At 41.4% G+C, this 13,743-nt stretch overlaps 1 protein-coding gene across 7 annotated transcripts in view; it reads right to left on the reverse strand.

Moving 5' to 3' along the window:
- The window catches only part of LOC146984233 (potassium voltage-gated channel subfamily KQT member 2-like), a 34,994-nt gene that overhangs the window by 16,296 nt on the left and 4,955 nt on the right, over positions 1-13,743 (reverse strand). For all 7 annotated transcript variants that reach the window (XM_085781203.1, XM_085781198.1, XM_085781197.1 and 4 more), the window contains exons 2-4: positions 1,422-1,512; positions 1,204-1,330; positions 680-855 (exon numbers count right to left, since the gene is read on the reverse strand). In XM_085781203.1, the coding sequence (XP_085637329.1) occupies positions 680-855; positions 1,204-1,330; positions 1,422-1,512 (394 nt within the window). The remainder of the gene's footprint in view (positions 1-679; positions 856-1,203; positions 1,331-1,421; positions 1,513-13,743) is intronic.

Genomic DNA, 13,743 nt, shown 5'->3' on the forward strand with positions numbered 1-13,743 from the left:
GGGGGGCACTAAACATCACAAATGCAGCCTATTTATGATGCTGTCATAGAGAATCAGTTTACTATGACTGACACATGTCACCGCAGCAATGGCGCCGCCGCAAGATGGCGGCATACACAAAACGTTCTCCGAATTCGTCTATATAGAGTGTTTGGTCCGAAATACGGGTCTATCAGTCACTCTGCTCTGCTGTAAGCCGAGGAGAAAACTTTCCTTGTATCCTACAACCTTTATCCAATGAGGAGAGAGAACGGCATGAAGGGCTGTGTGTGCAGCCAAGGGATGCGCGTGAATGTGGTGACGTAGGGACGAGGACCAATAGATCCATGACTAGGGCGGGGACTGCCAACTCCATCGGCTGACGAAGTTAGCCAAAACGACCGGATCGCTTACTCCTGCTTTAATACTGTTAAAGTGTCAAAGCCTCAGTGCACCGAGACATGCACACAGCCTATGCTCAGAGTCTTAAAACCAGCCATCACAGCTTCAGTAACTTTGTGATGTCATAACAAAGCAGTCAGCAGAAAGGCACACCCCAAGCTCTGGCCACCTAGAGTCATCATTCGGCATTGCATCAGATTGCATTGGTTTCTCTAAGTATTTACTTCAAATCTACTATATCTGTATAATTGTTCACCCAGAAAACAGCCATTCAGAAGACTAATGATCTCAGCATCACCTTGCTGTGGGCATAAACTACAGATCCAAGCAGCTTCCAGGTGCCTCCTCGTCGGTCCATACGCAGCATGCGGAGGATCTGCAGGAACCTCAAACTCCTGATGGCTGAGGTGGCAAAAACATTGCCCTGAGACCCAGCGGCCAGGACAGACACTGAAGCGATCAGGACCATGATGTCTGGAGAGAAAAGCAACACATGTAGAAACTGTAGCACATCTGTGATCAAATCAGACTGAATTAGCAGCAGTTCACTGAACACTGAGGATCATAATTGTCTTGGATGCCCCAAGCACTTTGTATTAAGAGTGTTGCACTGTCAGTGAGGTTTCTATGGTTACACCTTGTCTTTTGTATAACCTTAAGCATGATTTTAAAAAAGGCTGAAAATCACATGAAATAACAAACATTAGTTGACATATCCCCAGCATGTGAAACAAGAGGAGATGGAAAAACACGTCAATGTGTCGGTGTTGTGTTGTTCTGTGTAAAAGGTGACAGAAATGACAGACGGCCCTGTTTTCTCACCTATGACACAGAAAGGCTTTCTGGCAAATTTCAGCCTCCCTCTCCATCCTCGGTATCGACAGCAGCAGCCGGCAGCCCATATCCTCACAATGTACTCAACTCCAAATACCACGATGGTCACAATTTCCTGTGGAGTGAAGCCAAACAGTGCAATTAACCCTGTGGCGTGAATGTATATAAGCAGGAGAGAGTGTGACAGTAAATGAAATGATACTCACCAGGATGTACAAGGCACTCTCTGAGCTATTCTTGAACTCTTTAATGGTGGCAAAGACCGAGAGTATGAGACAGGAGAAGACCAGGAGGAATCTGGAGAGAGGGGACAGGGTGCAAAAGAAGTAATTCTTTTTTTCTTTTTAATCATTTCTTTTTTATCATTACCAACTGATAAATCCTGTTTTCAGACAGGAAGTACCAGACTGTAGAGCAGTGTTGAACTACAGCAAAGCTACAGAAGGGAGACAGTTAAGTTAACTAAAGCCACTTAGATGTAGTAGTTCAAACCACATGTGGAAGGAAATGATAACACAAAAAGCATCTAAAGTGAATTCATTAAAAAATACCTCACTATTCACCATTCATACAATACACTATTAGCATACAGTACAATGATTGCTCAAGTGTGGTCATGATGATTCTCCCTGAGATTCAGGGTGTTTGTCCATTAGTTGTCTCTGTGTGAGCGCAGAACAACACCTATTCTTGGCTTTTGCACCTGCACTACACAAAAGTGTGGTGGTGACTGCCTGATGTATAGTATTTCCTGAAGATGCCTCAGTGGTTCAATAGACAGGTCCAAAATCATTTGTAGTTTTAGCAGAAAATACACTGAACAAAAATATAAACGTCACATCTATAGTTTATTTTCCTAAAGTTAGCGTGCTAGCTATCCCCGGCCCGTCTCATCACTTTCTGGCAGCAACTCGCTCTAGCCTCTAGTCACATGAACCCAGTGATGATTGAATTTCTCGTTAGGCAAATTACCGACACCTGCTCCCACCAAGAAAACACATCCACTGACAGAGAAAACAGCCTATTTTAAAATGTTAATGTACACTGAACAAAAATATAAATGCAACACTTTTGTTTTTGCTCCCATTTTTCATGATCTGAACTCAAAGTTCTAAAACGTTTTCTATGTACATAAAATACCTATTTCTCTCAAATATTGTTCACAGGGAGTGTACATTAGTGGCTCCATTCTGGGTAGAAGTTGTGGACTTCCTGAGTGAATGGTGTGGTTCAGCAGTCCCCTTGACTCCTGTTATGTGTCTTCTAGGGGACAGGTCTCAGTTACCAAATATATCTAAAGGAACATTTTCTGTTATCATGGTGGGCCTGATTACAGCTTCCAGAGTGACTCTAAGACATTGGAAGACCGCTGTGTCTCCTACTCTGAGGGAGTGGTTGGGTGCAATGGCGGAGACGGCATCCTATGAAGCTATGCTTTGTAGGTTGAAAGGCAAAGAGGAAGACGGGATGAGCTCTTGGGAACTTTTTTGGAGTTACACAAAGCAGACCAAAGACTAAATGCAGCACCTTGTATCATTTATTTGATAGACTCAGTTTCTTCTCATGCGGATTCCTTATGTGTCATATTTGTTTGGATTTCATAATCTCTCCTTTTTGTATGTGAGAGGATGTCAGCACCAAAACACACAAAAGAAAACATGTGTATCTTGAACCTGTACTTATTTGTATGTTTCTTAAAAGTTCAATAAAAATTTAAATGACAAAAAAATATTGTTCACAAATCTGTCTCAATCTGTGTTAGTGAGCACTTCTCCTTTGCCGAGATAATCCATCCACCTCACAGGTGTGGCATATCAAGATGCTGATAGACAGCATGAATATTGCGCAGGTGTTAGGCTGGCCACAATGAAAGGCCACTCTAAAACATGCAGCAGGGGTCCGGGGGGGGGGGTGGGGTGTCAGAAAACCAGTCAGTATCTGGTATGACCACCATTTGCCTCATGCAGTGCAACACATCTCCTTCACATAGAGTTGATCAGGTTTTTGACTGTGGCCTGTGGAGTGTTGGTCCACTCCTCTTGCTACAGTATGTAGATATTGGCAGGAACTGGAACACATTGTCGTATACGTGGATCCAGAGCATCCCAAACATGCCCAATGGGTGACATGTTGGTGAGTATGTTGACCATTCAAAACTGGGATGTTTTCAGCTTCCAGGAATTGTGTACATCCATGCAAAATGAGGCTGTGCATTATCATGCTGCAACATGAGGTGATGGTCGTGGATGAATGGCACAACAAAGGGCCTCAGGATCTCGTCACGGTATCTCATTCAAAATGCCACCAATAAAATGCACCTGTGTTCGTTGTCCATAACATACGCCTGCCCATACCATAACCCTACCGCCACCATGGGCCACTCGATCCACAACGTTGACACCAACCACTCACCCACGCTACGCCATACACGCTGTCTGCCATTTGCCCTGTACACTGAAGAGAACACCTCTCCAAAGTGCCAGACGCCATCGAATGCGAGCATTTGCCCACTCAAGTCGGTTATGACATTCCTGCAGTCAGCATGCCAATTGCACGCTCTCTCAAACTTGCGGCATCTGTGGCATTGTGCTGTGTGATAAAACTGCACATTGGCCTTGTCCATACGAGCCCGGGTATTTTTGAAACCGGAGTTTTGCTTCGCGTCCACACCAGTGGTGTAATAAAAACACTCCGTACACACGCAACCGTGAAATCCGCTACCAAGTGACGCAATGCACGTGTGGAAGGCTGTTTTAACCAATCAAAATACAGTGGAAACCGCTTGGATCAAAAGGCTTGGGGCGAAATCATTTCTATACAAATGCTGTTTAAATAATTCGTTATCAAGAAATCCGCTTATAGTCTTCATTTTTGGTCATTTTATGGATGTAAACATGCGCAAAAACCATTTCAAAACTACGTGTTATTATAGCTTTATTTCACAGACTCCAAGTCCAACAATTAAATAGGTATTAATTAATTTAATAAAAATGTGTAGCCTATTTATTTTATTTTCGGCGGTGTCCCTTTGACGTGCACTGCTGCAGCAGCCTGCACATGTTGCTGCGCTGTGTCTTGACTCTTGTGCTGTGTTGTTGTGCTGTGTGCGTCACCTGGCTGCTGAGCCACATGACTGTCTGTCGGTGCGGCGCAACTCTTTATCACTGGCTGTTGTGTTGTCTGTCAAAACATGTATGAATGAAACATCATATCCACTTTATATCGACCGCGGACGTCACGGATACATTTTCGGCTTTTGGCTCGTTCCTCATCTCCGCATAGGCTCTTTTTATCACTGCATGACAGCAGCGCGACCCCCCCCTCCCATCGTACCCGGTCTGACAGTGACATAGGCTATTGCCTGTTCATTCATGAAAATCATCCCGAAAAGCTCTCAATCAAACAAGGTGGGGAATAAGAAACTGCGGCGCTACTGTAGTACTTCTGTAATTTTAAAAACAGCTGATCTGTAGCGTCACTTGTTACTGTAAATGATGCTGTGTGGAAAACCAGCTGTGGTCTGTGATTGAGGGTGAGTTTGGAGCTGACAAGAGGATCGTCCTGACGACCGTTTCGTTATATTTTTCTCATCGAAAAACTATACAAATAGCATTTAGATGATGTAAAAAAAAAAAAAAAAAAAAAAGTGATAAAAATCCACTTTGTAACCACCATTTTTGCTAGCACACCACCTGCAAACCGCTGCAAACAACCTCTGCAGCTGGCAGTGTTTACATCAGCACGTGTGCAGCTATGACGTAAACGAGAAAAACAATCACGGTTGCAGTGTCCACACGCACCCGGTGAAACCAACCCCGGCCGAAAACCCCACCCTGGACTCCGGTTTCAAAAAACCACGGTTTCAGGGTTCCAAAAGCACGGTTGCATGTGGACAGGACATACAACCGGGAACATATGTTCACGGTTTCAAAAATACCCGGGCTCGTGTGGACTAGAGTGGCCTTTTATTGTGGCACATTAGGGCACACCTGTGCAGTAATCATGCTGTCTAATCAGCATCTTGATATGCCACACCTGTGAGGTGGATGGATTATCTCAGCAAAGGAGAAGTGCTCACAACAGATTTGTGAACAATATTTGAGAGAAATAGGTCTTTTGTGTACATAGAAAACGTTTTAGATCTTTGAGTTCAGCTCATGAAAAATGGGAGCAAAAACAAAAGTGTTGCATTTATATTTTTGTTCAGTGTACATTAACATTTTAAAATAGGCTGTTTTCTCTGTCAGTGGATGTGTTTTCTTGGTGGGAGCAGGTGTCGGTAATTTGCCTAATGAGAAATTCAATCATCACTGGGTTCATGTGACTAGAGGCTAGAGCGAGTTGCTGCCAGAAAGTGATGAGACGGGCCGGGGATTGCGAGCACGCTAGGAAAAGAAACTATAGATGTGATGGAGACAAGACTTGATAGTAAATGGTCTTGCACTTAAATAACACTTTTCTAGTCACTCAGACCACTCAAAGCACTTCATACTGTTTGTCGCATTCACCCTTTCACACGCACATTCATACAGCACTGTTCACAGACAGGCTTTTGGAAGTAAATCTTTCACACACATTGTGGGTTCAGTGTTTAGCCCAAGGACACTTCGACATGCGGACTGCAGGAGCCAGGATTCAAACCACCAACCTTTCGGTTAGGTGAACGACTTGCTGTACCTCCTGATCCACAGCCGGCCTAATATTAGTGTTGTTTTTCACCTCTGGAGACAGCTGTTGGTGAGTAAAGGAATGAAGTTTAATGTTGAACTCACACCATTTCTTCTTGACTGCTGAGTAAACAGCTGTGCATATGAATAACTGCTGTGCAGCATAAGGAAAAAGTACAAATAGCTCCTTTAACTACTGCTGAATGGTTTCTGAGGGGGTTTATTTGCTTACACCGTAAAACCTATATGTTGTTTAAACAGGTGATAAACTCTGTGAGCTTCATGGATAGACACCTGTCAGTCCAGCAAACACAACCAAAGACAGATCAAGGTCCATCAACACAAACAAGTTAAAAGTGAAATTACAGACTGTCTTATCTAAAATGGTAATTTGGTCCACTCAGTATTAATCTTATTCATCTGGGCAAACCACAGAGTCCTGTCAACAGTTATCATTAGGACTATTTGTTGAGTGTAAGTGGGTACAGCTGGGGACTGAGTGAGAGATACAGCTGCAGACCCTGGGTGGTGCCCTCATAAGTGGAAACAAGCCAAACTGCATCATCAGCAGCAGCAGCAGCAGCAGCTCCGTTAGAACGAGGAAATGAGCGGATTAGTGACTAAATAACAAGAAAAGTTCATAAAAGAACTTTAGGGAGGAGCAGAGGACGTTAGGACACTGAATGAAACACAGATTGTATAGGAAATCCAATAACCTGTGATAGTCCAATATGAAGCAATTGCAAATATGCACCACCCCTGCCTCAGACTGTAGCCTACATGCATTTACTGTCAGTAGCTCTTCACAAGAAAAGGTCAAAACTTCTCAAACTCCTCCTCACAATCCAAGCCACATTATCTTCCTTCCTCGGAAGTCATAAGTGCCGTTTATTGTACTGTATTAACTTTTTCTTTTCTTTTCTTTTTTTTCTTTCAACATACAAAATCAATTCTGCAGCCACACCCCCGGAGGAGAACATCAGGAGAGAGCTTTATTGGATGGAGGATATAGCATATATTTGTGGAGGAAGAGGCGCAGTGGGGCCCGACCTAAGGGACGTTCTTAGGAAAAGATCTGCTGGAGGGAATCCAAAGCAGAGCTAATGGAGAAGGCCGGGTGAAACCCAATACTGGGACAATGCAGGATTTTAAAAGATACAAGTGCAACCAACATTAATCTAAGTAGAGATAAAGTGAAATGACATCAAGTATCTACTGCACACAAGATCAGGTGTAACACTCGCACATGCTACACTAATATACAGAATGATACAATACAATTATCGTCCAGACACAGGAGCCAGTTGTCAGAGATCAGAAGATAAACAGATACAAAATAAGGGAAATACTGGATTTGAAATATTACACTGATGAGGACACAATTTTTTGAATATTATGAATGAGGTGGAGTGGTCATTCTTACTTTAAGTCACAGATAAGTCTAAAGCAATTAGCTCACAAAATAAAGACTGATGAGGGACTCTTCATGTAAACTGTCCTTGTGACTGCTGCAGTGTTTCCTCAGTCAGCAGCCAGTGTTTATTTAGAAAAAAGCCTGATTTTACCCAGAATTCATTGTACTATGGCCTAAAGGGCAGGAACTAACTGCTTTGTACAATGCATAAATTCAGACGTCTAGCTTAGTTTATTTAGTTTATAACAGGACAGCGTGCAGTGACATTAATTATTCAGAGAAATAAAAGATGGCTGCACCAGATTTAGCGATAACACTAATTTCCATCTGTGGTCCTCGACATAAAGACAGACATCATAGACATCATTAAAGTCTATCTATTTAGCACTGGTTCACAGTCTATCGTCGTGAAAACGGGCCCAATTGCATCAAGGACATTGAACATTGATCTGGTTTGATATGTTCAAAAGTGGCAATGTTTTTGTTCTGACAACGATCAGCTAAATAGTCTAGAGGCAAAAAGCTAAATATGTTTTTGAAAATACAAATGCATTATTGCGACAAGATAAATTTGTCCACCTATGACCCTTTCCTTAGAGAAAGCTTTTACTGCAAAGTCCTCACTCTCTGAGTAAATGCAGAGTGAATTTTCAGATGATGCACTCTGTCATCTAAGCTTTTACTCTTCATTATAGTCAATCAAGCCTTTATCAGTCCTACCTACTGCCTAAGTGTTTTTTAGACATAATAATAATAATAATTATGATACCGTTTTCCACTATAAATTACTTCAGCTTCCTGATTTTCCTTTTCTCTGCTGCAGCACTTTTAGTTTGGTCATGTCAAACTCTTGGCACTCGTGGCCACTGGCTGCCAGCCAATCCGAATGAAACGGCAGAGATCGATGGTGTGTAGCAATGGTCAGAAAAGAAAGTCCATGGTCCTGCTGATTCTTTATGATACTCTTTATGGGTATTCATCAGAGGCAGAAAACAAGCCAAAGGGAAGCAAAGTGAGACTCTCAGAGCACCCTGCTGTGGCTGCAGCACTTCTGTACATTTCACTTTGTTACTGTAGGTTAGATTGAGGTCATTCTCTCTCACATCTACGCTATATGTGTGTTTTTGGCATCTAATACATCTTTAATGACTGCAGCAGTCAAAGCCTGCTTGGTAAAAGTGAGCACTTCATGCATGCAGAAAGCTTTTATTTCATTCTGTCTTAAGTCTGCAGCTTCTATAGTTTAGACTTAACCCATAAGAAACCCAGACCCATTTATCCTTGAAGGAAAATTAAGTGGGGTGAAACACAGACCGAGTGGAATGCATGGAACACATTTTTGAAGTTTTTTTTGAAATAGCGCCACCTATTGTCAGAGATCTGGAATGTTGCATATATGTCACATCGGGCGTTTTTGGTATCTTAAATTTTCACTTGAAAATAAATGGGCTTAACATTTTCTTTTGCTCTGTAACACAAATTTGACCTTTTATTTGCATTTCCATAACATATATCAAAATTACAAATTTGCTGGTTACTATTAACACCTTTTTAAGACAAGTTTCACAACAAAAAAAGGGCAAACACTATAGAAATGCGAATATTGCCTCATATTGAAGGCTTTAACCAGTTACTGAAGCCTTAAAAGCTGTGCAACCACAATTTTCTTTGCAACTACAAATACCTTGGCATCTGGATGGACAGTTGTCTTAATTTTAAGCACCATATCACCACCCTCATTGCTAAACTAAGAACAATACTTGGCTTTCTATACAGAAATAAGCACCGTTTTCCTACTCACCACAGGAAAAAAAATTGGAGACACTATTTTTTCTCTGTTTTAGACTATGGAGATGACATCTATGGAAGAGCTGCTAGTTCCACTTTGATTCCCCTGGATGCTGTTTACCACTCAACCTTACATTTCACTTCCAATGATTCATATAATACTCATCACGGCACTCTTTATCAAAATGTCGGCTGGTCATTTCTGACAGTAAGGGGAAAACAGCATTGGTTTTTATCCATTTTTAAAGCCCTGTCACAGTTGTTGTCTCTTTATTTATCATCTCTGTTAACTATGAAATCACAAAACATTGGTACCCACTCACAGAACTGATTGTTGGGTCATATTCCATTCGTCAGAACTGAGCTGGGTAAAACGTCCTTCTCTCACAATGCACCACATGGGACCCTCTCTCCCATCAGTACAGCAGTCCAGAACCCTTGTCTCAAACCTGGTTCATGACTGTTTGACTGAGTTAACTTTTCTTATTTGTTTCCTAATATTTTCTTATGTAAACTCTCATTCTTCTTTGCTGTATTTGTTGTTCCGTATACAACATCTATTGCACGTCTGATGGTCGTCAGTACATCCTGAACACTGTATCCTATTTTGTTACAGAAAATACAGCAAAAAAGCATATTTACATTAATATGGGACCAGCATGGGATACTAAAATCTTGTTCATTTACTGAGAAGAGTGTCTCTGCTAAATCTGTGGTTCAATTTCCGGACTGATATATCACTTTATTAAATATTGATTGAATTTGACATTATTTTTATGTTAACATTTTTAAATTATGTTTTAAATTGAACAACATAGAGTATATTAATTCAAAATACCTGAATCACCTAATTTAATTGAGCAGTTCTTTCCCATTTTCCTCATTGTGACATAGGCGTCACATGGTATTTTTTCTGACTTTTTTAAGACTAAGGCCCGATGTGACGTATATGTCACAGCAATATTTTCTTAAGTTGTTTTATATGAGTTTCTTCAAAAAATGAGGTCAGAACAGGTTAAATACAACAAGGTACATGTTATAAAAGGATTTGCATTGTGAAATGGGTGGTGGCTTATTTTATTGACAGAAAGCAAGCTTTTTAAAAGTAGCGGCCTCTGTGAAATGTGCCAACTCTGCTGGCCACCATCTTGGAAATGTTGTCATGGATAGAGAGATTCACAGAGAGTCATGTGACTGCACCAGGATGTTGAGTAGATGTCACTTAGGGACTTTATGAATTAAAAGTTCAACATAAATATGTGTAAGGGGCTTTCCAGGACACTTGAAGGCAGTGTGACACCCGTGTCACCGTGGGTCCTTATGGGTTAAACTGTTGAAGAGGCAAGGCAAGGCAAGGCAAGGCAATTTTATTTGTATAGCCTGTTTTTACAAACAATTGTCTCAAAGGGCTTCACATAGCATTATAACAACATCCTCTGTCCTTAGACCCTCACATCGACTGAGGAAAAACTCTATGGAAAACCCTTTTAACAGGGAAAAATCGCAGAAACCTCAGGGTGAGCAACAGAGGAGGGATCCCTCACCCAGGACGGACAGACATGCAATAGATGTTGTTACAGGCAAGAAAACAGTTTACAACAGAGAATGTGAGAAACATGGAAATGTTAACAACAGCTGAAGGAGGAAGCTTCTGGTAGGCAAGGGAGACAGGGAGAGCAGGCCAGCTTAATGGGAGGACTGGGTGGCAACCTGGTTCATAGGAAGGGAGGGCAGGCCGGTTTTTAGAGCTTCTCTTATACACTAGAATCACTGTCAGTATAGATTTTCGTGAATCACATTAACAACACTATTATTCTTAGCAAGGTTTATTTTCCTTGTTCTAGGTCACTACATTTTTCAGCCTTTTTCTGACAGGTGGTAATGGCAAAAACACAATATTACCTCCCTTCTTTTTTGCCCATTTGTTGCCCTAATAATCACCTCCATCATCTCATGCTGCGCTAGAGATGTAAATGCTGTGTGCACATACTGTCACTGTTTAATATTTAGTATTTCCATGCCTCCAAATTAACACACTTGTATCCATGTGTAGGTACCTGGTTAGCCCACGTCTTGTCCACTGTTGTGTGGCCATGAAGCAAATTAAGGTCAGTCAGTCAGAGTCACAGACTTCACATCTTGTCATTCATAGCACTTTGACCCGACTAATTGACTTGTCATTTCACCATCTTAAAGAGGAACTATGCAGAATTTTTAGCTTAACTATGCTACATTTTTACCTAAATTAAACAGCTTTTAAGTAATTGTGATGGTTAAATAAATGATTTGTAACTTTTTACAGGGAGAATTGAAGCTCTCTGCATTCCACCTAGCAACTCTTGGCTGAAAACCAACCGTGTAAGATCAGCGCCTCTGACCCGGTGTCCCAGCTCTCGTCTCTGTGGCACCACAACACAAACGCGCCCTGCAATCTCTTGTTTATGACAGGTAAAACTACACAAATATACACATCGTAACATCGTATATGATATATAATGTTATGTACCACTCTATTTCTCGCCGGCGTCGTCGTAAACAAATGCACATGGCCGGGAGGAGGGTTCACAAAACAGCAGAAAAGTGACCAGACCTCTCTTTACAGTAACACAACCTGGAAACACAATCTACAAATAGTTCACAAACAAGTGTTTGACTCCAGAGCTTTAGTTAGAGCCAAACTGTCCTTAACAAAGTGTCTGAGAGAGGGGTTTGTTGTATCAATGCGCTTTGGGCAGGGCAGTCTCAACCTACTTCCAGTCTTTATACTAAGCTTAGCTAAGCTAATCGCCCCCCTTAAAGCGAGACTAATAAGCAGTATTCCAAATTTTGCTTGTTTTTAGAGTGTCATTACTCCGGTTGAGCAACATACACGCCAGTTTTTACTCCATGAATTAGAGAATCTGTGCTTTCCATCTGACCTATCGATCAAAACACTGACGTGACATGTCTGGAGAGATAAAGAGGTAAATTTGACCAGATTTCTGCCGCTCTTCTGTGTATGTGTGTATACATCCAATTCTCATCCACCATCTTTGAGAGTAATGTATGAGTTCTTCTTCGCCTTTAACAGCAGTTGGCATCCTAACATACAGAGTTACATTGTCAGTTCAACATTTCTATTGTTACTATATCTAAGTTTGGGGAAAATCAAAACTTGGATAAAATCAGATAAAGATAGAAAACTTAAATCACTTCTACAACAATCCAGACAAATACATGTCATTTTGTTGAAATGTTCTTTCTTTACTTTATTATAGGCTATCATAAAATAGCCTAAAGAAAAATCAGTTTCAGATTTTTTGTTTTATGGGCTTTTATCCCCTACAAACTTACATAATTGTCTGAGCACTTGGTGAAACTTTTAATGATTCTTCATTGGGAAAAACACAATGATATGGAAAAAGTCTTATTGTGGGCCTGAAAGGGTCAACAGATATGAAACTGGTATCAGTCTTACTATTCAAGCAAAGACAGCATAAGAAAAAAACATGTTTAACACACAAATTCAGTCACTCAATTATTTTGCAGTGTCAGACAAAAACTGACATTTTAAATAAGCAATAATCCAGAGATCGGCTCCGTGGGCTTCCAAAAATGGCTCCTTGTTCTAAAATGACAACAGATCTATTTAAATTATTGTACAGAGATAAACCCTGAAATGAGATGGTGTGGGCAGAGACGTGAGCTGGCTGCAGGTCTAACTGGACATCAGTTTATGTAACTTCCTGACTCGACCTTGCCAGGCTCATCAGCACCTACTAATGAGGACACTTGCTGATGAAGGAGGGGAACAGAACCTGCATCCTGAAGCAGTCAAACAATTAGTGGCTATAGCTACTCACTTATCTTCCACTTTACCATCAGCAGAGTTCATTTACACCTTTCTATCAAGCACACACACACACACACACACACACACACACACACTTACACATAATGTTACATATCTTGTATAGGACACTGATCCATAATTATGTTACAGATACATTTCCCAACAGCACAGGGATCAGATGTTTTCAATCCCACGTCAGTTCTATAAATGGATGTTTCAACTATATTGATAAAGTTATTTTCTGACACTGCCTGCAACACAGCTCGTACACACACACACACACACACACACATATGGCCATAGATTTCTATTTATACACCATCACATCTGGGCCGCCACCTCTGTCCCCAATCAAGAAACATGCAGCAAACACACACGTACACAAACACACACATAAATCCACTTGTTGCCAGAGAGGTCCAGACAACATCAGTATGAACGAGGCCGTTGATCAATCAAGTACAGGGCCTGTTGTTGGAAGCAGAGAGACCTGCATTTCCTCTTGAGCTGCAGAGAAAGAAGCATTGATTTGCCCCTCTCAGCACAACATTGCCTACCCAGACATACTCATCACGCTAAATTTAGACTGCGATGAACTGGAGGAGAGCAAATAAGGAAGAAAGGATTTTCACCAAGCAAACACTGATGGTGACGATCGTGTGCCAGCACTGCAGCGTCCCCTCGCTGGTCCTCTTTGACAGGGTGTTTGAGGGTGACGATGACTTCTTGGGGCACCCATCTCGCATAAATGCATATATGAGTGACACTGCTACTGTAGCTATACCTGCTGTCTTTGTGTTCCTTATGAGACAGCACGGGAATCTTGG

The sequence above is a fragment of the Trachurus japonicus genome, chromosome 7, assembly GCF_045865225.1.
Source record: "Trachurus japonicus isolate A0001 chromosome 7, Traja_1.0".
NCBI lineage: Eukaryota > Metazoa > Chordata > Actinopteri > Carangiformes > Carangidae > Trachurus > Trachurus japonicus.